This window comes from Molossus molossus, unplaced genomic scaffold (assembly GCF_014108415.1).
Source record: "Molossus molossus isolate mMolMol1 unplaced genomic scaffold, mMolMol1.p scaffold_m16_p_16, whole genome shotgun sequence".
NCBI lineage: Eukaryota > Metazoa > Chordata > Mammalia > Chiroptera > Molossidae > Molossus > Molossus molossus.
Genome location: NW_023425351.1, coordinates 34,423,297 through 34,451,192, shown reverse-complemented (window position 1 = coordinate 34,451,192; position 27,896 = coordinate 34,423,297). Strand labels below are relative to the sequence as shown.

The 27,896-nt window shown below is 44.2% G+C and overlaps 1 protein-coding gene across 1 annotated transcript in view; it reads left to right on the top strand.

The window, feature by feature from the left end:
- ZNF704 (zinc finger protein 704) overlaps positions 1-27,896 on the top strand; it is a 128,225-nt gene that overhangs the window by 29,154 nt on the left and 71,175 nt on the right. The window contains exon 2 of the mRNA XM_036264160.1: positions 6,552-6,793. Within this exon, the coding sequence (XP_036120053.1) occupies positions 6,552-6,793 (242 nt within the window). The remainder of the gene's footprint in view (positions 1-6,551; positions 6,794-27,896) is intronic.

Sequence of the window (27,896 nt, the reverse complement as noted above, 5' to 3'; positions counted from 1 at the left end):
TTGCTGAGCCAAAATGGCCAGGGCTGTCTTCTTTTTTTTTTAATCTTAACCTGAGGATATGTTTTATTGATTTTTAGAGAGAGAAAGAGGAACATCAATGAGAGAGAGAGAGAGAGAGAGAGAGAGAGAGAGAAATCGATGTGAGATAGAAACGTTGATCAGCTTCTCCCATATGCACACGGACTGGGAATTGAACCCAAAACCTTTTTGGTATACGGGACGACGCTCCAACCAAGCGAGCCACCTGGCTGGGGTATATTGTCCTAAATGCAGTGAAATCTTGCCCAGCATAGTAGTCTACAATTAGCCCATTTCTCCTAATAAATCATGAACAGATGTTTCCCTCCTCATGGAGCATGGCTGTACCTGATGTCCTTTTAGTGGCTTCATGCTTTGTCCCTTGTAGGGGCATTTGTACTAGGCTTTCACATGGAGAAAAATTCGGCTGTTTGATTCAACAATTCTACCCTCCAGGGATTTTTCCTACAAAATGTGTGCTTAAGTGCATAAGGCTGTAAGCATACACCCACAAGGAAGTTCACCGTGGCATTATTTTTAATAATGAAACATTAAAAAGTACCTCAGTGTCTACCGAGAAGAGACCTGTTTATAACTATGATCTTGTGAAATGTTCCAGTACTCTACATTTTTTAATGTAAATCTGCTACTAACATGAAAAGATGCCTATGACATCGCACAGTGGAAAAGCAAGCTGCATAATTACATTCTTGTTTAAACACCCCAAACAGCACAGATCGGTGTTTGATGTATTTCAGGTCATCTGAAGTTTTGCAGGATATGTTCAGGGCTCTTCTTTCTAAGCTGGATCTGTCTGGGCAGGGCTGGGGGTAGAGTGGAGAGGAATGGACAGCTCTTCCTGTTTTATTTTATGTACTTTTTAATTAAAAATTTAACAACTGTGTGTTTTATAATAAATATGCATTTTTTTTTAAAAAATGACAAGTACATTTAAACTCTACAAAAATAATTTAAAATAAATGTTTAAATGAGACTGGGAAGTCTCTGAGAGACTACACCCACTTAACAGTTTATGAGTCCATGGTTAAACAGTTAAGTGGAAAGTACTATTTCTTATAGGGTAAAAGGAGGAAGAAGAGGAAACATGAGGTCAGAAGGGGTTAGGTGGAAGCAGAAATCAGCACCATTGATCCCAGTCACAGAAGGACACAGAACTCAAATTCCTCTTCAGGAGAGCACTGTGCATATTACTCTGTGGACCATAAACCTTCTGTCTTCTAGAGAAAATATTCTCAGTTTCTCCCAATAAGATCATTGCCATCCTGACAAATCCTTCGTTTCCATTTGTCCTTGTCCACCTTGAGATGTGACAACCAGAATCAAATACTGCTGCCTCTAACGTCCAGTCTCATCAGGTACAGGTGGATTATTCCTTCCTCATCCTCCACCTTGTCTTTTCTCCTGAAAGTTACCGGTCACAGTCTTGCTGTTTTCGTTGTTTGTCAGGCTTGGGACTTCCCTCTGCATGGTCTCCTTCTGCCTCTGCAAATGTCACATTTTCAGGTCAGTGACTCTCCTGACAAAGAAATTCTTCTTGACCTCACAAGATCCATCTTGTCTTGCCAAGAGTCCATCATCCTGGTGAGGAGAATCAAATCTTTATCCTTGATGATGTGCGCAACCAGTTATTAGCCTCCAGTAGCTTCCTCCTCCTTCTGAAGCTTCGAGTGTTAAAACAAAAACAAAAGCCCTGGTGGGAATGACTATATCTTTCGCGTCCCTTGAATCTTCGGGGTGACTGGGGATCACTTCTGGGTGGGTTCTTTGGTGTGTGTACTTGTGCACTTACCGCTGACGGTGGTGGTGAATCCGGAGGTGTGGCGGTGACCTCTGCCCAGATGAGCACACTTCTGCAGAGCCACACCAGCTCTGCCCGGCACCTTGATATCGCCCCTGGGAAGATGTCTTTTTCTTACCGGTGTCCTGCTCCCTTCCTGGTAGTTCTGCAGAAGCCCACAGCTAAGGGAAGCCGTTTCTTCGTAGGCAGAGCTGCGTTCCCACGGAGCTGGGCATCTTCACTTGTTACCTAGCTTGGGGCTTGCCCCGTCTCTTCTTCCTTTTGCACATACCCACGTTCCTCCATCCCACTGGATTTTTTGTTCTTTCTGGCTGTCTTCTCTTGTTGAACTGTCTGCCCCCTTGTGAGCTGCAGCATTCTCAGGTGGCCTCTCCAGGAACAAAATCTTCAGCTGGTTCTGAAGGAGCTGCATTGTTCTTTGGTAGCAGCTTTAAGTTGGCCCAGGCCCCGAGCACCACCAGACAGTGTCCCTTTGTCACCAGGGCCTTGTGCAGACGGGGGGGAGGGGAGGGGGTCAATAAGAGTACCCTCTTTGGGCACATGAAGTACAACATTTCTCTCCAGGTGAAGGTATTAGAAAGGTTTCTGTTCATGCCCGGCCAGTGTGGCTCAGTGGTTGAGCGTTGACCCCACACACCAAGAGGTTGCCGGTTCGATTTCCCATCAGGACACATGCCCAGATTGTGGGTCTGATCCCCAGTGGGGGGCAGGCAAGAGGCAGTAAATCGATGTTCTCTCTCATAGATGTTTCTGTCTCTCTCTCCCTCTCCCTTCCTCTCTTTCTAAAATAAATAAAGAAAAACATTTTTTTAAAAAATGGTTTCTGCTCCGTGGGTGATGACGCTGTGGGCCTAGCTTGAGTGGGAACAGGACATTAGCCCCATTCTTCTAGTGAGCAGGACATAACCACACAGCAGCCTGGAGTGAAACACACCACCTGTATTTCAAAACGAAAAAAGCCCAGAGACGTGTGGCTATTTACTGAACAACTACCCAATTTCTGCTCTTGGGAATACACCTTCCATACCAGTTACTCCTGGTTTGGTTCGTTCTTTCTTTTTTTTTTAATGCACTTGGAGGTATAATTTACACACCATAACATTCACCTCATTGTAAGAATAGAATGATTTTTAACACGTTTACAGCATTGCACAGATACCACTGTGGTCTGTTTGCGGTTCCCCCTACGCCTTCCCCAGCCCCAGGCAGTCCCTGATCTGCTTTCTGTCTCTCTAGCTTTGCCTGTTCTGGAAATCTCATATAAACGGATCATATCTTCCTTTAGCTGCCTCCTTCTCCTAACCTAATGGGGGTTCCAATTTAATTGGGGTTCTTATCTTCCGCTAGTTGCTTGCTTCTGCTAACCTAATAGCGGTTCAAAGCCTGGCCCTTGCCTTTCTCCCCTTCCTGCCCCAGCAGTCAGACACGCTCTACTCCCTGCATCGTCGTTATTGTAACGGCTTCATTGAGGTATAATTGGCATACATTACAAGTCACACTTTAAGGTGTGAGATTCAGGGTGTTCAGTATATTCACAGAATTGTGCAACATCACCACAATCCGTTTTAGAAGCCTTACATCACCCCTGCCCCCAGCCCCCAGAAAGAAATACTTTATTCATTAGGAGACTATCAGATTTCCCCTAAGTCCTAAGGCCTAGGCAAACACAAATGTACTCTCTATTTCTATGGATTGATCTATATTGGCCATTTTAGATAAATTAAGTAGTGCAAGGTGGGGTCTTTAGCGTCTGGTTTCTTTCACTTAACAGTGTTTTCAAGGGCCATCCGTGTGGTAGCATGGGTCGGTATTTCATTCCTGAACAATATTCTGTTGTACGGACACAGCAGAGTGTATTTATCTATTTTTCAGTTGATAAATGTTTGGGTTGTTTCTACTTTTTGGCTCTTATGAATAATGCTGCTATGAACGACTGTGTACAGGTTTTTGTGGGGGCATATGTTTCCGGTTCTCCTGGGGGTTCACTAGGAGTGGAACTGCTGTGTCGCGTGGTAGCTCTTGGTTTCCTCACTGGAGCATCTGGAAGACTCTCCCTTGTCCGGCACCTTCTCCAGCCACCACCCGATTCCTCTGGCCATTTCTGAGCCCAGCTTCTCAAGATCTGACCACATGTCCTCCCTTCACTCTCTCCTCTGCTGTGAACTCTCCTTTTACAAAATCTTTTAACTAGAATACCTGGTATGAAGAGAAGAACGTTAAGGAGAGCATTAATATCTACATAACTTGAAAGCACAGTGATGTCATGAACGTCCTTACATCACCACGCCTCACAAACTGGAACCCAGGACTCAAAGAAGCTACAATCTCTTACTCATTTTGTACTTTTTGTCCTCTCTGGTCATTTCTAACTCATTTTAATTCTACTTTTAAAGAAGGAGTCTGTGCTGAATAGTCTTTAAAACCCATTACATTGCTAAAATTCTCTGCTTACTACAGAGAGATGAATTTTTTTTGTTTAGAATGTATTATAGAAGATTAATAGCTTACATTGTTGAATATTACTGTAATTTATTTTATTATGAACTCTTGGCTAAGAGAGTTACACACAATTATAACATCACTTCTACAGGAAATTTCTTCTATTTTGTATTAGTTGGCTTTAGAGGCTTAGGTTTCTCCCTACATTCAAAAGGCTAGAAGCTGAGGTTCCTGTAATGTTCTCCCCCAACCTCTCTTTGGACTGAGTTCATTTCACCAGCCCTGTTGGCCCCAAGAGAGGTATGGATGTCAATTATTGCTACAAATTAATACTAATGACTCCTTAAATACTTTATTAATATGATACATGACACTTAGGGAGAAGCCATTTATAACCAGCAGAGCCAGGCCTCTGTTCTCCTCCTTACTGCCTGGTGTGGGCGTGTTCCTGCCGTAGGTGGGCTGGGATGAGCCGCTGTGGACTTGAGCAGGCACCGCTCTCACACTCCCTCCAGGCAAGAACAGTTGCATAAGTGATTCGAGGTGGATATTTAAAATATTTGCAATTAAATTTATCAATTTTCCAAAGTACACTGTTATTGAACATTCATTGCATTTTAGAAGTTTGAAATATTTTTTTCTTTTTTTATTGTTGACACTATTACCAATGTCCCTCAGTTGCCCTCCCCCCTCCCCGCTTGCCCCCTCCCCCCATTTGCCCCTATGCCTTCACTGCACTGTTGTCTGTGTCCATGGGCTCTGCATATATGCATATATGTTCGTTGGTTAATCTCTTCCCATCCCCCCCTCCCTGCTGAGATCTGTCAGTCTGTGCTATGTATCCATCTCTGGTCCTATTCTGTTTGTCAGTTTATTTTGTTCATTAGATTCCACATATAAGTGAGATCATGTGATATTTATCTTTCTCTCTATTGTGTACTGATGTCATTAAAACAGTTGGCTCTTAAAAACAGTCATTTTTCTTGGACTCTTCTATTACTGAGGCACTCGAAGAAATGTGGTGAGTTTGGAAGGACTTACAGCTAGCCAGCCGTGGCTGACGGTCCTCCTGTGGAGCTGGCTGGTCTTCCAGGAGCACAGGGCAGGTCTCCTCCACGACAAGCGGGCTCCAAGGCCCAAGTCACCCTGGGCTCTGGCCGCTCTCATCTGTGGCAGGTCCTGTGACCTCTGCACACACACACACCACAGCGTCCTCCTCCAGGCTGAGAATTTCTGGCATTAACATCATGCTTTGCCAGTCGCTGCCGTCACTGAATACACAGCACATGCTCATTTTATCCTAAAAAATTCCTTATTTTTGTGGCTTTAGCTTTTAAAGTTCTAAATTTATTTGATCACATTCTTTGTGCTTTTCCTCCTACCTCAAATTAAAAAGAAACAAGCATGCGTATCTTGTACTTGAGTGTGGGGGGGGAGGGTAAGATTTGTTGATTCCGAAACCATGTCCACGAGGGGATGGACTGTTGTGTGGACCTGTGACATGTCCTGCAGGCATTTGAAACCACTGCCGAGTGAGGATCCAGGTTGCCAGGTAGTCTGGCTCTTCCTTATGCACGTAAGACTTGACTAGGCTCGTTCCAAACCTCATTTACAATCCCCATCACCTTGCAGAACCTTCCTGTAATGTCTCTCTCCTTGTTCAGTGTTCCCAAATTCAGAAATAGCCGGATTCAATTCCCTGAGGTTTCCTTTTATGTTCGTCTTAAGCCTTAACATTCTTGCATTTAGTCAACAGTAAGAAAAGTTATACTAGTGGAGGGATTTTATTAAGATATTAACTACTGCAGACTAAGGATAAAATCAATTCTCTGTGAATGAAAGAATATAGTGAAGGTCCGTATTCACAGCCAAAGTCTTGGTATTTTATTTATCGCTGTCTTCTGCGAAACATGATAGAAATATCTAAGAGTTTATTGACTTAATTGAGTTTTCTCAGATGTAGAAAATGATGATGTTTTAAATTTTTAGATTTTTTGTTTGTTTGCTTTTAGAAGTCTTATGCTTTCAAGTCTTCAAAGTTTTTGTGGGCCCGAAAGGCTTTTCTCCCATTTTATGCTTCCTGTCTTGGTGGGACAGAAGATGCGCTAATTCCATGGTACTTTGTGGTGTCTGCTATTTCATTTCTATGTTACGTTGTTCCCGTTTAAACTGTACAGTCTTCAAGATGCACAGGGAGGTGCCCCCTCGCGGCCCCTGCACGCGGCCTGCAGAGCTGACGTGTGTACCAGTGAGAATGCATGTGCTCCTTTCACAGGTGGGAAGCATTAAGCGGGAAATGACCTTCACCTTTCAACTGGAGGACTTCAAGCGGGACTCGAGTAAAAAAATGTCTCATCAGCCCTTGTTCCCCTTGGCCATGGAGGAGGACGTGAGAATAGCAGACACCAGAACAGCCAACCGGCCCCTCGACCATGACAAAGAGAACACCCGCTCCGTCTGTCTCCTTGAGCAGAAGCGGAAAGTTGTTTCTTCCAACATCGATGTTCCTCCAGCAAGGTAAGGGACCGCCCGGGAGGCTGGTGCACAGTAGAGAGACTTAGGAAGGGTTTTCGCTAAGAGATTTTTTCTGGTGCGCGTGTGAAATGGAGCTTTTCAGAGCCAACTCTGAGGTTGTGGCAGTTGGAACCCCCGTAGCTCGAGAAAAAACAACAACTTGTATTAGATTTTGGCAAATGCATAATAAAGAGAAAAAAGAAATAAAAGAAAATTGAAGACATGTGGATTGAGCATAGTCACTTCACAGCAAGGACACTGGTCTCGGTCAGGGGCTGGCGAGCTACGGCTGCAGGCCGCATTCGGCCCCTGGCCTCTTTTTGTGTGGCCTTCGAGAGAAGAGTGGTTTTACCTTCTTTAAAAGGCTAAAAAAATGAAGACTATGTGATACAGATCATAGGTGGCCTGAAAAGCCTAAAATATTTATATGTGACATATTAGAAAATGTTTGGCGATCCCTGGTTTGTATCACGGTGATCCTTGTAAGACAGCTCCATCTTGGAACTGGGCCTAGAGGGCTTATCTCAACTATCAAAAGGCTTTTGTCATGTTATCATTTTACTTAAGCCGCAGCCAGGTACCTTTGAACCCAAGGACACCATGATGGCAGAATGACAACGGAACTGTAGTAGAATGCACACACGAGACTTTGCTTATTTTCTTGCTTATCATTTATCTCACCTAGATTTGGGGAGCATCCAAAAAGCTGACGTGTCCATCATAGTAAGGTGTCATAAAACCCATTTTACAAATGGGTCAACAGACTCAGAAATGTGAGGTGATCTCCCAGGAGCACACATGTAACAAACGAGAGGCCTAAGACCGGGGTTGGTTTCTGACCCTAAGTGAATTTTTTATCCTTGTTACCCCCATTGGTGTTTACCGAAGAACCTACATTGTTGCCATTTACATACTGGGATGCCTTAAAATGCACGGACATTTCTAATTTCACTTGCTAGCCAGCCTCTCAAAAAAATAAACTCAAAAGTTAGGCAAACCTTATTAGATAACCTAGATGGTGAGAGCATGGTGTTTGTTACTCTCTTTTGCCAGACATTGTTGTGTTTTTTTTGGAAGTACTGATACTTACATTGGTTGGATTGCACCCAAACAGCAATTACAATTTGATTATGCAAAGTAGTAACTGTCTTCTAATTATAACTCCGAGGCTAAAGAACTTATTAGCAAACCAGTGGTAATGGGAATAAAGAAATTTTGGCCCCAAATATTCCTAGACCTAACAGCAGTTTATTAGAATACACCAGATTGTTAGTTTGCTGTTGGAAAAAAAGAAAAAAAATGAACCATATGGTACTAATTGTTTTGCAAGGTTTTAAAATATAGTGATATCATATTTATCACTTGCTGGATAAAATGAAATCATTTTCTTCTTATAGGGCCATTCTGGGAACTGTATAATTTGAAAGAATTTCAGAAACTCCTTACCTTTGCGTTCAAAATTAGAGAATGACATGAGCTACAAGCAATACCCTATATGTACAATGGAAAATTGTGAGCTTAATTGGGCTACCATTTTCATTGGTGTTATCTACATTTTCTCCTTGGCCTCTTATGTATTATACACCATTTACAGGAAAGTATTCCATATCAAATTTGGAATTAAGTGAGAGATAAGGCAAGATGGGTATCGTTATTTCTGAATCTCTGGAAGTCCAGCAGTTCCTGGAGCAGATATTTTATGTTTAAATGCATTAAAAACACTTCAGGTTACAAACTCTGTAACCAATGGGAAGCTACTGAAAAAGGGAGAGTGAAAAGGTCACTTTAAGCTTCTTATTCAACACTGAAAATATATGCACTGGGAGGGGAATATCCATGCACCCACTCATGTTGGAGAAATACTAGCACTGTGTAATTTGTAGACTCCTGTTAAGAACTGAAGCAGTCTCCATGAATCAGCCATCTCGACATCTTTCTTAGGAAACCTCTATCCACTTTTATCTTTTTCCATCATTTTAGTAGTTCAGGTCACCACGTAACTGTTGTTCCTGCTTTCTGGCTACATAGTCTACTTGTTACACAGCAGCAGGTGATCTCTCTCAAGCACAGGAGTAATTGGTGGGCAGACGGATGGAGCCAGGAAGGTGCCGGGAACCAGTGTAATTCTGACCTAATGAAACACATTATTCCATCAGTACACTACCGAGTCCTCTTGCCAGGGGGTTACAGTCTAAAGTTGACAAGTAAGCCAAGATTAGGGACAGACAAACTGATTCTTTACAATGCCTTCAATCATCTGTGAGACCAGAGCCCACCATGAAAGACTTGGGATCAGAAACCAATTTTTAAAAGACAAGTCTTCTGTCCCTTCTTACACTGCGGCAGAGTATCATTGGATGGAATGGAGTGGTGGGATTTCTGTTTATTGTTTTAAAAAATAGCTCGCTCTCTCCCTGGCCAGTTCTGCTCAGTGGTTAGAGTATCAGTCCATGGACCAAAGAGTCACAGGTTTGATTCTGGTCAAGGGCACACGTACCTCGGTTGTGGTTCAGTCCCTGGCCCTCGTCCAGGCCATGCGGGGGGCAACCAATCGTATGTCTCTCTCACATCAATCTTTCTCTCTCTCTCTTTCTCTCCCCCCCTCCTTCTCTCTCTCTCTCTCTTTCTCCTCCTCCCTCCTTCCCTCTTTAAAAAAAATTAAAATAAAATAAAAATAGCTCTCTTTTCTTGCCAAGTGTCTATAATTGAATTTCTATAGTTTAGATGCATATATACTGCAATCCACTTTCCTAATAGTCTACAAACACTTGAAGGAAGTTAGCCAAGCAAGACAGAGGACGGACCTTTCTTTTTTTTTTAATCCTCACCCATGGATATTTTTCCATTTATCTTCAGATAGAGTGGGAGGGAGAGAGAAAAAAATACATCAATGTGAGAGAGACACCACATTGGTTGCCTCCCACATGACCCCAGCCAGGGGCAAAACGCAACAGAGGTACTGAGGTCCATGCCCTTGACCAGATTTGAACCCACGACTCCTTGGTCCAGGGCCCGTCACTCTAACCACTGAGCCAAATTGGCCAGGGCCAGAGAACCTTTCTAAATCAACAGTCCTCTTTCCTGTGCTGACACTGATCCCAGGGACTGACATTGTCTTTTCTTAATTACAACTTAGGAAAGCTTATGTTTTATGACATACATTTGGTTCAGGGTGTGTGTACATGTATCTCTGTGTGTTTTAAAGAAACTTGCCACACTGATTTGTGTTGACTTCATGACACTGAAGATCCATCAACTTTCAATAATTGTGTTTTATATCCTTTTATTATAAGCACACAATAGTGTCAAGTAAGAATGTCACCTGTCCAAAATTGCATTGTGAATTTAGAATCTGAGTCTTTAATATGAATTTTTAAATAACTAATCCTTTATGTCACTTTGATATTTCCGAGGGATATGCTCTCTGGGTAAGTTGGGTAGTTCTGAATTAAAATGCTCGAAGTGTGACATTCCCACATTTGCAGGATTCACCTGCAAAGAGTCCTTGGATAGTTAATAAAGTTTCTTTCACATAAATCCCTTCTTGCAGCAAACTAGAGAAAAATTAACCACTGAAACTTCCAGTGGACCCGTTGCACTAGGGTGCTAGGTGGACCTCATCTTTGTGGCCCAGGCTCCGTAGGTGAAAATGTTCCAGAATGCTGCCGAGAGCTGTTGTTCCTCTTCTGTGGCACCCAAGCCATTGGCTCCCTCTTAGAACTTCTTTACGTTGACATTTGATTCAACATCTGTTTTCCTCTCTACACCTGTTCGGAATGTAAATGATCAGGTACAGAAATCACTGGATTCCACCGACTCCCACTACCCACCTCCCTCTGCCATACGGATCCTGTGTTCTGCTTTTATCACAGAAAGGCAAATAATCATTAAAGGCAAATAAATAATTAAAAGATGATCATTTGTTTATTTCAAAAGAGGAACATTTGAGCAGCACTGTCCAACAAAAATTTAATGTGAGCAACATGTGTCATTTTTAAATTTCTAACAGCTACATTGAAAACAGGAAAAAGAGCACCGGTCGGTGGCTCGGTTGGTTGTCAGTGTGGCTCGGTTGGTTGAGCAGTGTCCTGTGCACTGAGAGGTCACTGGTTCAATTCCCGGTCAGGGCGATTGTGGGCTTGATGGCCAGTATAGTGCTTGCAGGAGGCAACCTGTTGATGTTTGTATCTCTCTCCTTCTCCCTTCCTCTCTCTAAAATCAATAAAAACATATTTAAAAAAAAAAAAAAAAAAAAAAACAGGAAAAGGAAATGGGCGAAAATAATGTAAAACTATATATTATTTAACCTAATATATCCAAATATTATTTCCTATGATCAATATAAAAGGGTACTAGTGAGATATTTTGCAATCTCTTCCGCATACTAGGTCTTTGAAGTTGTCTGTGTATTTTACTGTTACAGATTGTCTCAACTTGAACTGGGCACTTTCCAAGTGATCAATAGCCATGTGTGGCTAGTGACAACTATACTGGGCATGCAGCTTTAGAGTAAAACGTCAGCTAATTATTATGTTTCAGAGCAACTTATCATTTATCCCTGAGACAGTGCGTTTCTTTCTCCTCCCTTCCTCCCTTCCCTTCCCTTCCCTTCCCTTCCTTTCCCTTCCCTTCCCTTCCCTTCCTTTCCTTTCCTTTCTTTCCTTTCTTCCCAAACAGATAGGGGTGAAACAGTAGCTCTTTGTCGCTGTTTCATAGGGGTTAGTTGGGGAGGAGGGAAAGTGCAATCCCTGTAAGGAGGACGTCTCGGTGTCTGGCTCAGGAGATAATTAGTTGGGAAAACACAGTAGAATGATTCCACTATGCCCCCTAAAGAAAGACTCCCAGCTGTGCGTAACTATATTTTGTACAATTATAATTCTTAAGATGTTTAAATACCACCTGAGCCAAAGGCAGGTTAAATGGTACTGTCACAGTTCTGGTTCTTTAACAACATAAAAGCAGCTTTGTTTCCAGAGTGTGAGAGCCTCTCTCTTGGTTACCAGATGCTGTGACATCCATGAGGTGCAGCCTGGAGGGTGGTCCAGGCACACAGGTCAGGGCACTTAGGTTTGGCTGAGCAATCATACTTCATGCATTTGCTTCTGCTTTTTATATACTAGTAACAAAATAGCCGATTAATGCATACAGCTTGTAAACTTGGAAATGCAACAAATATATCAATTAAAGTAAAAAGACTTGGAAGTGGGAAAAGTTTACTTTGTTACTTTGTTATTGGCTTAAAATGTTACTGATTCTTTTACATTTTAACTTGTATTTTCTTCCCTCCTATTAATAGAGTTCTGGGTGGGGGAAGTGTTAAGGGTTAAGGCTGGGAAGTTAGACTTAACTTGGAATACTTTGAGAATTTGATTATTATCTGTTAGGTTATAGAGAGCTCTTCAATGATACCTTTGATTGACATTTCACATCACTTCAGGTAGAATATGATTGTAAGCAATAGGAGAGTTCTTGAAGCGTATGTTTTCAATAATATGGGGCCTTGAAATCCCAAAATTTGTAAACTGGAGAAAAGGACTGTCCTCTAAAGTCAAAAGATTGAATTCTTCCACTCGACTGATCGCATTCCCTCAGCACACAAAAGCCTCCATTTGTCACCTGTTTTTCAGGTGTTTTAGGCATTTGGACCAGTTGAGCTCTTAAAATCCTTTCCAGCAAGGACAGCCACATAGCATCAGGATTCATCATTAAATACTGCCTGGTCGCAGCAGAAATTATCATCTACCTTAGGGTTTGGGTTTCCAAATGACATGATGAATCCAATTCAACTCTAGAACAACTGCGGTTTAACTTAATACTTCAGCCTAATGCATTATTACAATTATTCCTTGCAACTTTTTATATGTATTATTAGATAGAAGCCTATGATTTTGGAATGTTAACAGGATCCATTTTTCAAAGAAGCAAATGGTTATGCCATTTAAAGGACACACATTTTACAGCAGTCAAAATCAATTATTTTTCTGTGGGTGATTAATATCACCACCACCAAGCCCTGCTGCACACACAGGAGGCATTTGGAAATGTCTAGGGGTCAGTTTTGGTTGTGCAAAATAGTCCTGCACAGTGACTAACTCTCCTGCCCCAAACTGAGAAGTGTGGGTGGATTTTCTATTTATAATAAAATAGTGGGATAACAGCTGAACATAATTTGATTATTACATTAATGGCACAAGTAATGTTTATCGATATCATTATAAAATGCTGACGATAAAGGGTAGTGTAGCCTCTCATGAGCCTTCCTGTGAATAGGAACATTGTTCAGATGCACTCTTTTGAGGCATTTTATTTATTTATTTCTCTCTTTTTTTTGTTTTAGTTTAACATTATGTAAGAGTGCATTTCCCATGTTCCAATCAGTCCTGAATATATTTGGCTGATAGTTGGAAGAAATAAAATCCTTCTGTAGCCTTCAGTTATTGAAATAGAACCAACCACCCCCTCGTTCTATTGCATTCTCTGGAAAGTTTCTGAATGACAGTCTAAGTATTTTAATTGGCCTCCCACTGATTTATAAATCCTTGTTTTATGTTTCACATTTTATATCTCAAAATTACAAGTTACAGTGCCATTTTTATACTGTGCCATTTAAGTAGAGCGAACGGCATTTTTTTTAAAAAAGGAAAAAGGCAAGTTCCATTCAGAAACCCACGGGTCATTTGTTTGTGTTTTCTCTACATCTAAGGGTGTTGGTGCTTCTTGTCTGTGTCCCTGAACATCTCTGCTGGATTCCTGTAAGTCCCCTCTGCACCCCGACACAAGCTGTCACTCGTCCCCTGGTCTGGAACCCAGGGCTCACTCATTCCGTGTTCACTCTCCACATGTCCGTCCCCGTGCCGTGCTTCATGGACATGTACGCTGTGTCTCTTTACATATGTTGTCATACATTTACAGGAAAAAACTCCTTGGAATTCTACTCTTTGAGCCATAGAGGGACCAGGCAGGGAAAATAATTCTAAAGCTTTTTCTCCCACCCTGAGGTTCAAGTTTCATTGTAGTTTAATCATTTTACAGGTTTACCATCAATAGTTCACTTATTCAAAACGTATTCACATCTGCTTGTTGGCTTGTACCAGGCACCGCTTTGTGTGTCCAAACAGCAGCAGAATCTATAATTAACTGTGCACTTGTTTGCAGAGACCTTGGCAGTTTTCCTGTTCGATCTCCTCCGTCTAAGAGCTGCGGTTGCCTGTGGCCTGGCTTCCTCCTGGGAGTCAGGGAGACGGGTTGGGAAATTACAGTCACTTTTCAGTTTCTTTCAATGTGCTATCTTGCTGCCCCAAAGAGCTGGCTTGTCTACTGAAGAGTACTTTGATATTGGATGGTTGTCTTTTATACGAGCTGTTTCCTAGAAAGATTTTTGAAACGTTGAGCTACAGAATGAATGACAGTTTTTGTTGATAGTCAGCGTCATCTGATAATTTGTTTGGATAATTATCACTACAGTCAAACTCTGAATGATTGCTACATGGGTGTCTTTCTTCATAAGACCAATAGAATTGAAGAAACTCAAGCTTTTTGTCCTAAAATTACTTACATTCTAAAGAAACAGATCATCCAGGCAAAAGGCCAAAACTCACCCAATCAGCATTAGGATTTCCTTAGCAATGATACATTTCTCTTCCTCTGTGATGTGTTTGTATCTCATCTGTCTGGGCTTACATGGACTAGCCAGTGGTTCTCCACCTTCCTAATGCCGTGACCCTTTAATACAGTTCCTCATGTTGTGGTGACCCCCAACCATAAAATTATTTTTGTTGCTACTTCATAACTGTAATTTTGCTACTGTTATGCCTTAGGTGATCCCTGTGAAAAGGTCGTTCAACCCCCAAAGGGTTCGCGACCCACAGGTTGAGAACCACTGGCCTAGACCCTCTCATTTTTGTAACTGTCACCTCTCAGTTTTGCCCAATTGATGTCAATTTTCTTATTATTTATATCAAGTGTCAATTTCAGAAGTGTGTATGTAATGACTTCTACCCATGTGCGATGATTACGATGTCTTTGCAACATGATTTGAAATTCTTTCACTTCTTTGTTTATGCTGTATACTTATCCAGTGCATTTAGCAAGCGGGAGTGAATCCCTTCCTTTCCTCCCGATGCTGCAGAGGCACTGCTGTCCTGGTGGCCTCTCCCTGCCAGAACAAATCAGATAACTCCTCGGCTTCGTACTGGCACATAGACAGCAATCAACAAGAGGAACACGTGAAACCTCCTTGATTTATCGTGGTATTCTATATTGTCAGTGATTCCTTTTTTGTTTATTATTATTTTCCTCTTATATGTGCATATAACTGTGTGTGTTTTTTTTATCATAATGCAGTGCACAGTCATTTAAAACAATTCATAAGTATAGATAAGCTGAAGAAATCAAACAAAAACACCCAGGAAGCAGTCATTTGGTGATAACTACTATGAACACCTTGTTATGTGCAATTCTACTCACTTTTCTATATTTGCATATTTATTCCAAATATGGTTTTCTGACACAGAATATTTTGAGCTTTTAACAAATATGTTGTAACCAGTACACTGCAGACATACTTTATATTTATCTATATTCATCTAGAACATAATTTTAGTGGATGAATTGCATTATATCTTATGTGTGTAGTATTTTTATTCAACCAGTACCCTACTGGACCTTCTGGTTGTTTCTGTTGATTTATTACTACAAATAGCACTGCAATTAATTGAGTTAGTTATCTATTGCACCTAACTATTTCCAACCTGTTGATTTAAAGGAGCACATACCCGTTTCTGTGGGTCTGGGATCTGGGTGTGGCTTAGCTGAGCTCTGCTTCAGGCTCTCTCACAAGTCTGCAGCTCAGGTGCTAGCTGGGACTCTGTCTCCTATGAAGGCTTAACCGGGGACACAGCCACTTCCAAGCTCACAAGTGCCTAATGCAGAAGTCACTTCTGTTGGATGGAGAGCTTCCGTTCCTAGGTGGCTGTTTGTTGGCTGGCCGTGGTTCTCAGTTCCTTGCCATGGCGGCCTCCCCAGTGTGCCAACTTGCTTCAGCAAAGCCAACCTCAGCAAGAGGAACCCTTCTTTACCTCCGATTTGTTAGGAGAATATTATGACTTTCCTGAGCCAGGGGCAGAGTGAGCCAGGGCCAGCAAGATGAAAGTCCCAGTGTTCTGTAGCCCGATCAGAGATGTGCCAACTTATCCCCTTTGCCACATTCTGTTTGTTAGAAGCAAGTCACTGGACCATTCCACATTGAGGGGACAATGCCAAGGGGCAGAGATCACTGGGAGTCATCTTATATATACCACCCATGGCAATGACCTTATAGCCAAGGCTGACGCACATTCTTACATCTTTCCAGATGATAAACCTGAGAAAAGTATTTCTGATTAGAGGGTATGTGTACTTTTTGAGGGGTTTGATATCTGTTATATCCAGTGGCTTTGTGGAGTTATTCTAACTGGCATCCCCTCCATCAATGCCCTCCTGGAACCCCTGAGCAATTCTCACCTGTGTGCTTTGATGTACATCATCCCCCAAACAACAACGGTTAAAAATAGTTCATTTTTAACTATTCTTACTGAAAACTTTACATTACTTTGAGGGCCATATATTTACTCAGAGTCAGCCAGGACTATTTTTAGAATAGAGATCTTTAGGACGTCTGCATAAGAAGAAGTAAAGTTGGCGAGGGTGTGGAGAAAAGGGAACTCTAGTGCACTGCTGGTGGGAATGCAGACTGGTGCAGCCACTGTGGAAAACAATATGGTGCTTCCTCTAAAAATTAAAAATTGAACTGCCATTTGACCCAGTGATCCCACTTCTAGGAATATAGCCTTAGAAGCCTGAAACACCAATCAGAAAAAATATTTGTACCCCCATGTTTGTGGCAGCACTATTTACAAAAGCTAAGATCTGGAAAGAGCTCAAATGTTCATCAGTAGATGAATGGATAAAAGAGCGGTGGTACATATACACAATGGAGTACTATGCAGCTGTAAGAAAGAAAGATCTCGCCCTGGCCGGTTTGGCTCAGCAGTTAGAGCGTCAGCCCGCGGTCTGGAGAGACCCGGGTTCGGTTCCCACTAGGGGCATGTACCTCACTTGCAGTTTGTCCCCGGCCAGGTTGGGGTTCTGTGGGTGGCGGCCAGTTGATGTGTCTCTCTCACATCAATGTTTCTTCACTCTGTCTCTTCCTCCCTCTCTCCCTCTCGCTCTATGAATGCAAAGGGTGTCCTCGGATGAGGATTTAAAAAAGAAAGAAAGAAAGATCTCTTATCCTTGAGACGACATGGACGGACCTGGAAAATATTATCCTAAGCGAAACAAGCCGAGCAGAGAAAGACAAATACCACATGATCCCACTTATTTGTGGAGTATAATGAACATAACAGTCTGAGGAATAGGGTAGACCTATTCCTGGAAGTGGGGTACAGACTGACAATCCCCAGAAGAGGGGGTGGTGGGGGAAAGATAAACCACAGAACTTATATGCATGTATGCATGAACAGTGGACATGGACAACAAAGCTGGGGACAAGGTGGAAGGAGAGGGGGGAATCAGTGGGGGGGGGAGGAGAAACATCTGTAACAAAAATAAATAATTTTTTTTAAAAAAGTGATCTTCAATATACAAAAAAAAAAAGAAGAAGAAAAAAAAAAGAAGAGGTAAAGCCTGGCGGGTTTCGCTCAGCCATTATAGCGCCAACCTGTGGACCAAAGAGTCATGGGTTCGATTCTGGTCAAAGGCATGTGCCTCAGTTGCGGTTCAGTCTCTGGCCCTGGTTGGGTGGTTGGGAGGCAGCTAGTCAATGTGTCCCTCTCACATCAATGTTTCTCTCTCTCTCCCTCCCTCCTACTCTATCTGAAGATAAATGAAAAAATATCAAAAAAATATCATCTGGTGAGGATTAAAAAAAAAAATGAATAGTTAAAAATGATTAGTGCTTAGTATAAATCATTGCTTTTCTTTCTTTCTTTCTTATCCTCACCCGAGGACAACCTTGCGTTTATCTTCTGACAGAACGGGAGGGATAGAGAGAAACATAGATGTGTGAGACACATCAAGTAGTCACCACCCAGGGGCTGGGGACAAACAGCAACTGAGGTACATGTCCCTAGCAGGGACCGAACCTGGGACTCTCCAGTCCGCAGGCTGACGCTCCAACCTCTGAGCCAAACAGGCCAGGGTTATAGTCATTGTTTTCAAGTGGGTGTTTTAAATTTCCTTAAGGGTGCTCAACATTATTTGTATCAGTTAAAATGAGTTTGGCAACATGTAGCAGAAACCTCACCAAGAGTGGCTGAAACAAATGAGTGTTTCCCCTGCAGGTAATAAGGAGTCCTAAGGAAACCACTCCAAAGCTTACACAGTAGTTCGCCGTGTCCTAGGAGCCCTGTGCTCCACCTTGCTCCCAGGTGGCAGTCACCCTCCTGGACTAAGAAGCTGTCTGGAGCTTCGGCATCACACTTCCAGGCAGACATCAGATGAAGGGCAAAGAGCAAAAAGTGGAGAGTGGAGTTTGCCCCTCTAGAGAGCTTCCCCTGGGTTTTCCTTCCCCAAAGGCCACCCGATGCCTTCCAGTTACATCTCCATGGTCAGAACTGTCACCTGGCCACTTCTTCAGCCTAGGAAATGTAATTTTTTGGTTGAGAACATTGCCTTCCTAAATCCAGCAGATATTCTGGTAGGAGGGATGAAGGGGAGGCTGGGTGTGGAATGGGCAGCTGGCACTGTGGCCTTTTTGTTTCATTGATTTTTTTTTCATTCATGACCTGTGAAAAGTCATGAATTTCATGGTCTTAAAAGACAAGAGTTATTGCCCTGGCCAGTTTGGCTCAGTGGTTAGAGCGTCGGCCTGCGGTCCGGAGAGAACCGGGTTCGGTTCCTGCTAAGGGCACGTACTTCGGTTGCAGTTTGTCCCCGGCCCTGGTCGGTCGTGTGGGTGGCAGCCACTCGATGTGTCCCTTCACGTCGATGTTTCTCTCTCTCTCTCCCTTCCTCTCTCTCCCTCCCACTCTATCTGTACAAAAAATGGAAAAATATCCTCGGGTGAGGATAAAAAAAAAAAAAGACAAGAATTATTAACTCAGGACTGACATTAGCTAGGTTTTTGTGGTGATGAATTTGGTTCAGCTGAGTCCAGTTTTCCTCTTGTTTTTATGTTTCTGGAAGCATTCAACTATTTTCATCATTCCAACACTTTTTAAAAATCATGCCACTGCCTTTGGACAAAATTCTGATCATTGTCAGGCATGGCATTTTAATGAGAAGAATAAAATGTGTCATAAATTTATGCTGCCTGGTGTTTGGATTTTGGAGTTTGAAAATAGCCTTGAAATCCTGCTAATACGGGAACATAGGAGCCGGATGACTCACTGTGGCTACAAGATTGCAAAGGAGCTGTTTCACTTCTCACCAGAGTGGGCACTTGGAGGTGGAAAAGGCATTATAATTAAGATTTGATACAAGATAGGTTTTTAAAGTTAACTCCTTTATAATTTATTGTCCTCTCTCCACAACACACTGGTGGTACTTGTCGGTCATTTTTAGTCACAAGCTCCATTCTGAACCACAGACCCCAGAGAGTGGCAGGAGGCAGGCGGTCTGGGCTGTGATGTTGTAACAAGAAAATATACTGGGGAGGGGTGAACATGAGGCAATGAAAATTTGCCTTGCTATCCAAAAACAGAATGAAAGAAAAGAAGAGAAAATGAGCCGAGCCAACCATTCTCATCGACTCCATTGAAGTGCATGTTTTGCATTTAGATTTCTGATGAGTTCATTCTGCGCAGTTTGCAAGGAGGCGGTGCCCCTCCGACGATGCCATGCTGTGCTGGTGGAAGGCTTCGCCTCGCCGGTCCACCTCCTAACTCTTGGGGGTCGGTGTCACTCTTGTCCTGAGTGGGAGCATCTGGGTTGCTGGCCACGCGCTGGTGACGTGATTAGACCTCGCTCACGTACTGAAGGAGACGAAGCTGTCTGTGTGTGCATGTGCGCGTGCACGTGTGTGTGCCACGTGCATAACTTTTGAGAAGGGGAGATAAAGAGATCTGGCAGCATTTCTGAAGGTGTTCGGAACCGTCTGATTGCCTTGGAGGCTGTCCCAGGAGCTTCTTGTCAGAGGAGGGAGCCCACAGCTTCCAGCAGACATGAAACAGCTCGCAGTCTCCTTTCTGTGGGAGGTTATTGCGGTGGTTCCGGGGTTCGCCCGCATCTTAGAGTTAAAGTGCGCACGCTCCACCTCGACTCAGTGCCGCGCATTCTGCCCAACAGCCTCTAATGTTTGTTAGTATATTTTACTTTCATGTTTCACGGTGAAAGGGGACTTAATAAGAATGTGTCCTTTTGTATGATAATGATCAGGAACCTCATTTATTCATTTCTTGATGATAAATCCCAATCTTTGGGGCTATCCAAGCACATGGGTTTGGATGATAAGACCATTTTTGTAAAAGCAGCTCTTCTTGCAGGTTAGACCTTTCGCCCGAGGAGACAGGGCTATGAGTGAGGCTGGTCCATAACCCAGGACAGGAGTCTCCATCCGGGCCACCAGGACAAGCTGTTGGGGACCCAGCTCTGAGCACAACTGCATACAGAGTTTATGGCTTCTCAAGACCAGCCATTCCTTTTCAAAATAAGAGTTCTAGTTTTAACTTTTTTTTTTTTTTTTCATGTTAACATCATATAGCTGACATAGTTGGTTCTGGTTCCGCCCTGTGGATGTGTGTGGCACGCTGACCTTCAGCTCTGCGCTCTGGGGGTCCGAGCGTGCAGACTTCATGCCTGTATAGCTTTGCCCCATTCTGCGTTCGTTGTGGAGTTTACCTTCCAAAATGGGACATTTCTCTCATTTCCAAATATTCCTACGTACGTCCTCAAAAGCACTGCTGACAACTCCAGCTCCTTCAAATATTCTCAATAAAATAAAGGTTCTGGTCTCTCTTACCCTGGCCCCCCTCCTCTGAGTGCACTGGATTACTGAAGACCTTTTGTACGATTTTGTCTTAGCAGTTGCTTCTAAAACCTGCAGCCCAGAACTGCTCAGGGCACCAGATGTCGTCTGACTGTTCAGAGTGCGGGGACTCTCGTGTTCATCTGGACACCCTAATTGCATTAATGCAGCCAGAAATTATGTTAAGTACTTTATCAGCCCCTCTCACCAGCCTTGAGACCGCTGTTAAAAGCATCCCTGAGGCTACTGGGAAGGTCTGCTCCACCTTGTGCTTTTCTAATCCAATCTCTTCCCATGTAAATGCAGACAATTATATTTGTCCGGGCTAAACTTCATCTTGTTTGAGCCCAACGTTCCAGCTTGTTGAGACCGTATTGAACTGTGGTTGAGTCATCGATTTCTGGGATGCACTCGTGACCTGGGGCGAGAAATCTTGCCCTGGACTGTCTCCCCGCTGGGCCCAGGCAGGGCCAGTGGTCTGGGAGGAAGCAGCAGGACAACTGCCCAGGAAGGCAGTAGCAGTTCTGTAATGTCTGTGGCTACAGGTCACAATCCGACATTGGGAAATACACTGAAAGTCATTTGTCCTTAGTTGCATTTAACAAGTGGAGATGTACGAAGGACTTACAAACTGGGGTGAATTTGAGACTGTCTCTGTCACCTTCCCGCACACCACTCCCACGCACGCTCCGAGACAGCCTTCAGTGGGAGAAGTAGGGGCGGAATGAAACTGGTGAAAACCAGGCTTTGTCATGGAGCTGCAGCCGATACCCTGGGGTTGCCCTTCAGTGCTCCAGCCCATGGCCCTCGTCTGTGCTTACGCCAGCCCCACGCCTGCAGGATTGTGTGCCTGTGAGGGACTTCCTTTCGCGGTGTGGTTGCATTGCGGCCGCCGCTCTGGAAAGGCTGCCGCCTGCTGGGAATGTCCTGGTGCATCAGATTCCCCGGCCCCTCCCTCCCACTGCTTCGTGACAGGACACTGGCTTCCAAAGTCTTGGCGCCAGCATTTAAAGGAGCAGTTTGCACCCTGCCGCGTGTTAAAGCTGGCCATAAACTAGATGGCCCGTGGACCGAATCTGGCTCACCACCTGCTTTTTGTACATTGTTAAATGGTCGAAGGGGAAAATGTTCATAAAAAGAATAATGTCTCATGACACATGAAAAGTATATGAAATTCAAATTTCAGGATGCATACATAATAAGTTGACTTTCTAGATCCTTACAGAAAAGTTGGCCAACCCTTGTGTTAAAGGACCACTTACATCAAACTCATGGGGGATGCTTTTGAGACTAGATTTCTGAGCCCACCCCAGCCACAGGAGCTGGAATACGGGGTGTGGTGGGGAGGGCAAGGATGTGTTGCATCTCCTGGGGTTCACACTTAGACACACATGCAGACAAAGTGATGCTGATGAGCTCAGGAGACGGGAAGGAGACGACTCCTCCTGCTCTCTTCTGTGTTGTGGGCAGTCACTTTCCTACAAGCTGTATAAACACTGACCAGTTTCCCAGCACTTCTCCAAATCAGCTCTCTTCCAGACTTCGTTATGGGACAGTAAGAACATGGGTTACTGCTCTGGCCAGTGTGACTTGTGGTTAGAGCATCGCCCCCGCCCCTGGAACGGAAGGGTTGTGGGTTCGAATCCCAGTTAAAGGCATGTACCTGGGTTGCAGGTTCAATCTCTGGGCCCGGTCAGGGTGCATGCAGGAGGCAACCAATGGATGTGTCTCTCTCACGGCGATGTTTCTCTCTCTCTCTGTCCTCCCTCCCTCCCTCTCTTCTACTCTCTCTAAAAATCAATGGAAAAAATATCCCTGGGTGAGGAGTAACCAAAAAAAGGCGGGGGGGGGGGGTTCTGTTTCACGGGCTCTATATGAAGTAAAAAATCCAAAATAGTGGGTAGGGTGAAAGCTGTGTGAAACCACATCACTCATATTATTTATAATAGTGAAACATTACAAGTGAGTTACATGTTTAGCAATAATGGACTATTTAGTGAATTATGATATAGTGCCCAAAGGAATATTGTGCAGCTATTAAAAGTAATGATTGTGGAGATGGCATAGCAAACATATTTCAAAATGTGAAGTTTAAAAATGTTGAAAAATTGCACGTATAATACAAATGATATTTTCAAGCCCACTTTATGAGCTACGCTTCATCATTAAGATAAATATTCATTCTCTTACCTAAGTTTTTACCCTTCATAATATATCTTCTTTTCCCCTGCATGGAAGAAAAATAATTCTGTGACGTCTCCAGTGTCAGGCAGCATTTATCTGTGTATTAGGGCAAATTTCCATCGCTTGCCATTTCACTCTAGCAGTGTCCAGAAAGATAAATATTCAAACAAGTGTATCTTATTGTGGTTCTTGCCGTATAATTTACTCATTTCCCCACCTGGTTATTTTTACCACACTCCGGGTAAAGCGAAAAGCAGACCGAGAGGCACTCTCCCCTCAGAGAACAGTGCACTGGGGATATGCAACAAAGTGATGGTGATCGTTCAAAAAGGTTACCTGCCAGGTCTGTCTGCACGGCTGAGTATCGTCTGTACTGATCTACTCTGTAAACACTGAAAAACGACTTTACAGTTTATTTTATCTTCAAGCACTTAGCTCCCCAGAAAAAAAAAGCAGCAGCAGCCCTGATCTGTGTCATTTGCTGATTTCTCTGCTGTGGATCCCCCTGGGCTGATGTCAAACAAGGTAGCATCTCTACAGCTGGAGTGGGGGAGGGATGTCCACAGTGGCCTTCACCACTATGCTTTGCACCTGAAACTAATGCAAAATCATAATGCATGTAAACTATAATAGAAAAATAAAAAATTTTAAAGTAAAAAAAAAAAAAAGAGTGACCCCCCCCGGAGCCGTGGGGCTGGTCCAGCGCATGATGGAGCCGGCTGGACAGGCTGCCACATTAACTGCCCTCGTTTTCTGATGTCGACCTCGTGTCATCCAGTTAAAATTACAAAGAAAACTGGGCCTCAGGCTCTCGCCCTTCCACATGGATTGTCCAAGATGTTTTCTGATACAGTAAGAATCTGTAAGAAGCTGGCTCAGAGCAAACCCGTGCCCTCCACCTGGAGAAGGAAAGTCAACAATAAATGGCTTATTGTCGGTGAGCAAACCCGCCTCTGATGGGGGGATGTGCACAGGGGACCTGAGAGAGGGGTGAACACTGTGATTAATGGCGTCTGGCTCCTGGGGGAAGCAGGCTAATGTAGGCTCTGTAGTTCTTGGAGGTTGTTACTTAAAAGGAGAGAGACCAGAGAAGTTGATTTTTATCAGGTGTCTGCAAGGAGAACTCTCCAGTTGGCTTTGTGCAATGAGCTTGTGTCTCAGGGTTACAGCCTCACTCCCCACGCTGAGTAAATCACACTTACCCTCTGCTGGTGTTCAGTCTTCCCACGTGTCTCTGACGACTGTCTCAGGGACAGCATTTACTCCTCTCCGTCCTGCAGCTGCTCCATCCTGCACTGAAGTTTCTTTCTGTTGCAACACTCTCGCCCTTGGGCCACCAGCTCTGCCTGCTGTGGTGGTTTATTTGCTCCAAGGATGTCTGTGTACTGGGGTCACTGCAGAGTTTTCAAGTGCACTGAACTGTCCAAGAAAATGTCATTAAAGCCAGATTAGTATTTTCTGAAGTTCAAGGTGATTAGGAGACCCAGGTATTCTTTTCTTCAATTTATTTTCAGTTAGAGCTGATATACAATATTATATTAGTTTCAGGTGTACAACACTAAAATGTGACATTTAAGAACCTTACAAAGTGATCACCTGGTAAGCCTAGTACCCATCTGGCACCGTACATAGTTATTGCAACATTATTGACTATGTTCCCTCTGCTGCACTGTATTCTTACATGTTGTGCTGTAAGCAAGGGAACCGCTAGGAAAAGTGGTTGGTTGCCTCTGCTTGAGAGGTAGTTTTGAAAGCAGCAAAAAGGCTAACTAGCAAGAAGGGGAGAATTTCTTTGTAAACATGGTTCTAGGAGAGCACTTTGGAGACAGTAAAATCGTAAGGTCCACTAACCTTTTTCAAAAATTGTTCACTGCAATAAATATGTAATATTTCTCGTGTGTGCGGTAACTAGGCTAGTGAGCTCTTGCGGGTTAATGAGGCCCTAGCTTCTGTCACACTGCTAGCCTAGCATGGGCCTGCCCTTCATGCTCACCGAACGGTCGCTGTTATCTCTATGATCTAACCAAGACTGAAATCACAGTTGGAACTTTGGTGTCAACTATTTGAGAGCATCCGTGAGGTCCATGACAGGAAGGAATGTACCTTTTCACCAAATGAATCGGTTTTCTATTACTGCATAACAGGTGACCACAAAGTTGGCAGCATAAAATAACCCACGTTTATTATTTCATAGTGTCTGTGTGTCAGGGCACAGTTTTGCTGGGGCAGTGCTGAGGGTCTCTCTCATGAGGCTGCATTTAAGGGGCCGGCCAGGCTGACATTTCCTCTAGACCTCAGCTGGGGAGGGATCCTCTCTCAAGCTCACATATGAGGTCACCTCCCTTTGGGGCATTGGACGGAGGGCCCCAGTTCCCAGCCGGCTGGTGTCCAGAGGCAGCCCTCAGCGTCCTCCCATGTGGGCTCCCCAGCATGGCAAACTGCTTCATCAGAGACACTCTGCTAGCAAGATGGAAGTCACAGTCTGTGTGGCCTAATCACGGAGGTGCCACCCCATCACTTTTGCCATATTCTGTTGGTTACAAGCAAGTCTCAGGTCCTGCCTACACACGTGGGAATGATATTATGTGAAGGTGTGACTAGGAGGAGGAGAAGTCTGTCTGTTACACCAAAATGTTGACTTAAATAGGACTCACCCCGTGTAAGGCTGCTGAGTAGGAGTGAGATATTTAGCTGGTAAAAAACAGATCTGGGGGGGGGGGGTGGCCCTGAAAAGAAAGCCCGGACTTAGATCTGCTGTTACTCTGGAGTCCGTCAAAAGTGTGTGAAGCTAAACCTTCTAGTTAGCTGCTCCAGGGCCCACAGTCCCTAACTGGCTGTAGGAAAAGCTGTTGCACTCCTCTGTGTAGCCCCGAATCCCTACCTTGGTGGTAACTCATAGCAGATGCCGAGTGCCGAACAAATGAGTGTTTCACTGTTGTTTCCGTGTGGGGGAGACAGTATACTCACCAGCTCAGACTGTGGACTTCAAGCCAGGAAAACCTGGCATCACATCCTTGCGCCGCCCTGTACCGGCTGTGTGACCTTGGGCAAGTTACTCAACTTCTCCAAGTCTCGATTTCTGCATCTGTGAAATGGGGGTAATGATGCCGGATTTTACTGCACGGAGGCAAGCATGCGTTTTAGAGAACAACCTTACATGTAACCCACAAAGAAACAATGCTGTTAATTAAACTGACATAACTTGCTTGATTAGAAGATGTACCCTGACTTCAAACATACTAGAATGCGAACAGAAATGTGGGCTTTAGAAGTGATGTGCTGTCTTGGTGCTTACCTTCGGGCTTTTTGTAATGTCTCAACGAGGTAGCAGGCATACAGCACTTAGCAGCAGCACCTTTCATGCAGAAAGAGCCTAATCGGTATTAGCTTCTTTATTATCATTAGCAATTGTGGCCTGGCAAATCCTAAACAAATTGTGTTAACATCTGAAATTGAGTTGCAAGACACAGTTACAAAGCCAGTGCCGAGTTTTGCAAATAAGGTATGGGATGTGAGGGAAAGGGGCTGTCAGCCCTGGGGTTCTGTCCAGAGAACTCACGAAGCGTGACACTGGACAAAGACCTTTTGGTGGGAAGTGTGCTGCCCACGTGTCATCTCTTAAACGAAGGTAGAATAAAGGCCTCAATACGCTTCTGGCTTCCACAGGTTGAACGCCAGCTTTGAATGCAGCTCCGCAGCGCTTGTCTGCTCCTGTGGTTGCTGCTAATTTGGGGATTAACCGAGCCATTGCCCCACAGTGAGCCAAAGGGAGGCCTTTCTGCATTGAGCCAGCAACACCTCAGGGGACAATGACCTCAGGGGTCAAAGCAGGGGGATGTCGATACCATTGCTCTGGAGACTCGGCTCTAAGACAGCATCAGAGAGGATAGTTCACACGGAGACGGAAACGGAGACAGAGACGGTGTCTGTCAAATTGGCTGGGTCACCTTGTCATAATACTAGTTCGTCATACCCCTTAGCTCCCCTATACTTGCTCTTCAGTTGCCAGTGGGCCTCACCGGACTCTAAGCTCCAAGGGGGCAGCAACTGTTATTGCTCCCGATTGTCTCCCCAGTGACTGGCACTGAGAAGGTTCTGGAATCTTCACTGGCAGATTGAGTGGATACTCTCTAACCTGAGGCAGAGAAGTGAATTATGTAATGGATTTATCAAAATGTAAATAAAACAAATCCATTTGAAGTTGAAGAGAAATGATTACTCAGTAGGTATTTGTCAAGATGATGCTTTCTGGGCTATAAAGCAGGTTCTGTAGGTGAAACCAAGTTCCTGGGAAAGAGGTGATAAGCCACCTGTCCCTCAGGTTACCCCACACGACGGGGCATTATGTGTGCCTCTTTATTCTCCAGTGATGTTCACAGTCATGTGATGGGGCAGGTCACTCAAACCTGTGGTCTCTCTCAATGGCTTCTTCTGTAAAAGGGAAATGATAATCACACCTTCTCCTGGGGTTGGTGTGAGGACAAGAGGAAACTGTGTTTTCCAATACCTCATACAATTCTGGGTACGTGGTGTGCAGTGGGTGACCAGTGAATGACGCGGCATGGTCGTAGTGGAGACCAGGTGTTCATACATCTGGGTACAGAGACTTCGGGTGTCCTCAGGGAAGCCCTGGAATATTTCTCTCCTAAAACACAGATGACGTGGGTCCTGATGCAGAAAGCATGTTCTGTAGGTCTTCGGCTCCATGTTCTCTGCCGACGGACGCTGGATGTCTGCAGTGTCCCTCAGGCCCAGCTGACTCTCGGCCCTGACCCTGAATGCACAGTCCTCGTGCCAGAGTCCTGCGGGACAGCGGCTGAGCCCCCGAATGTGAGGCACTCACAGGCTCCAGCCTGGACTGGGGCTAGTGTTTCCTGTTACTCCAGCGATGGGATGCTGTACTGCGAGGTGACCGACACTCCAGGAACTGGGGACATGTTCTGCTGGACTAGGGGACTTGGCAGCCCCATGGCTGAG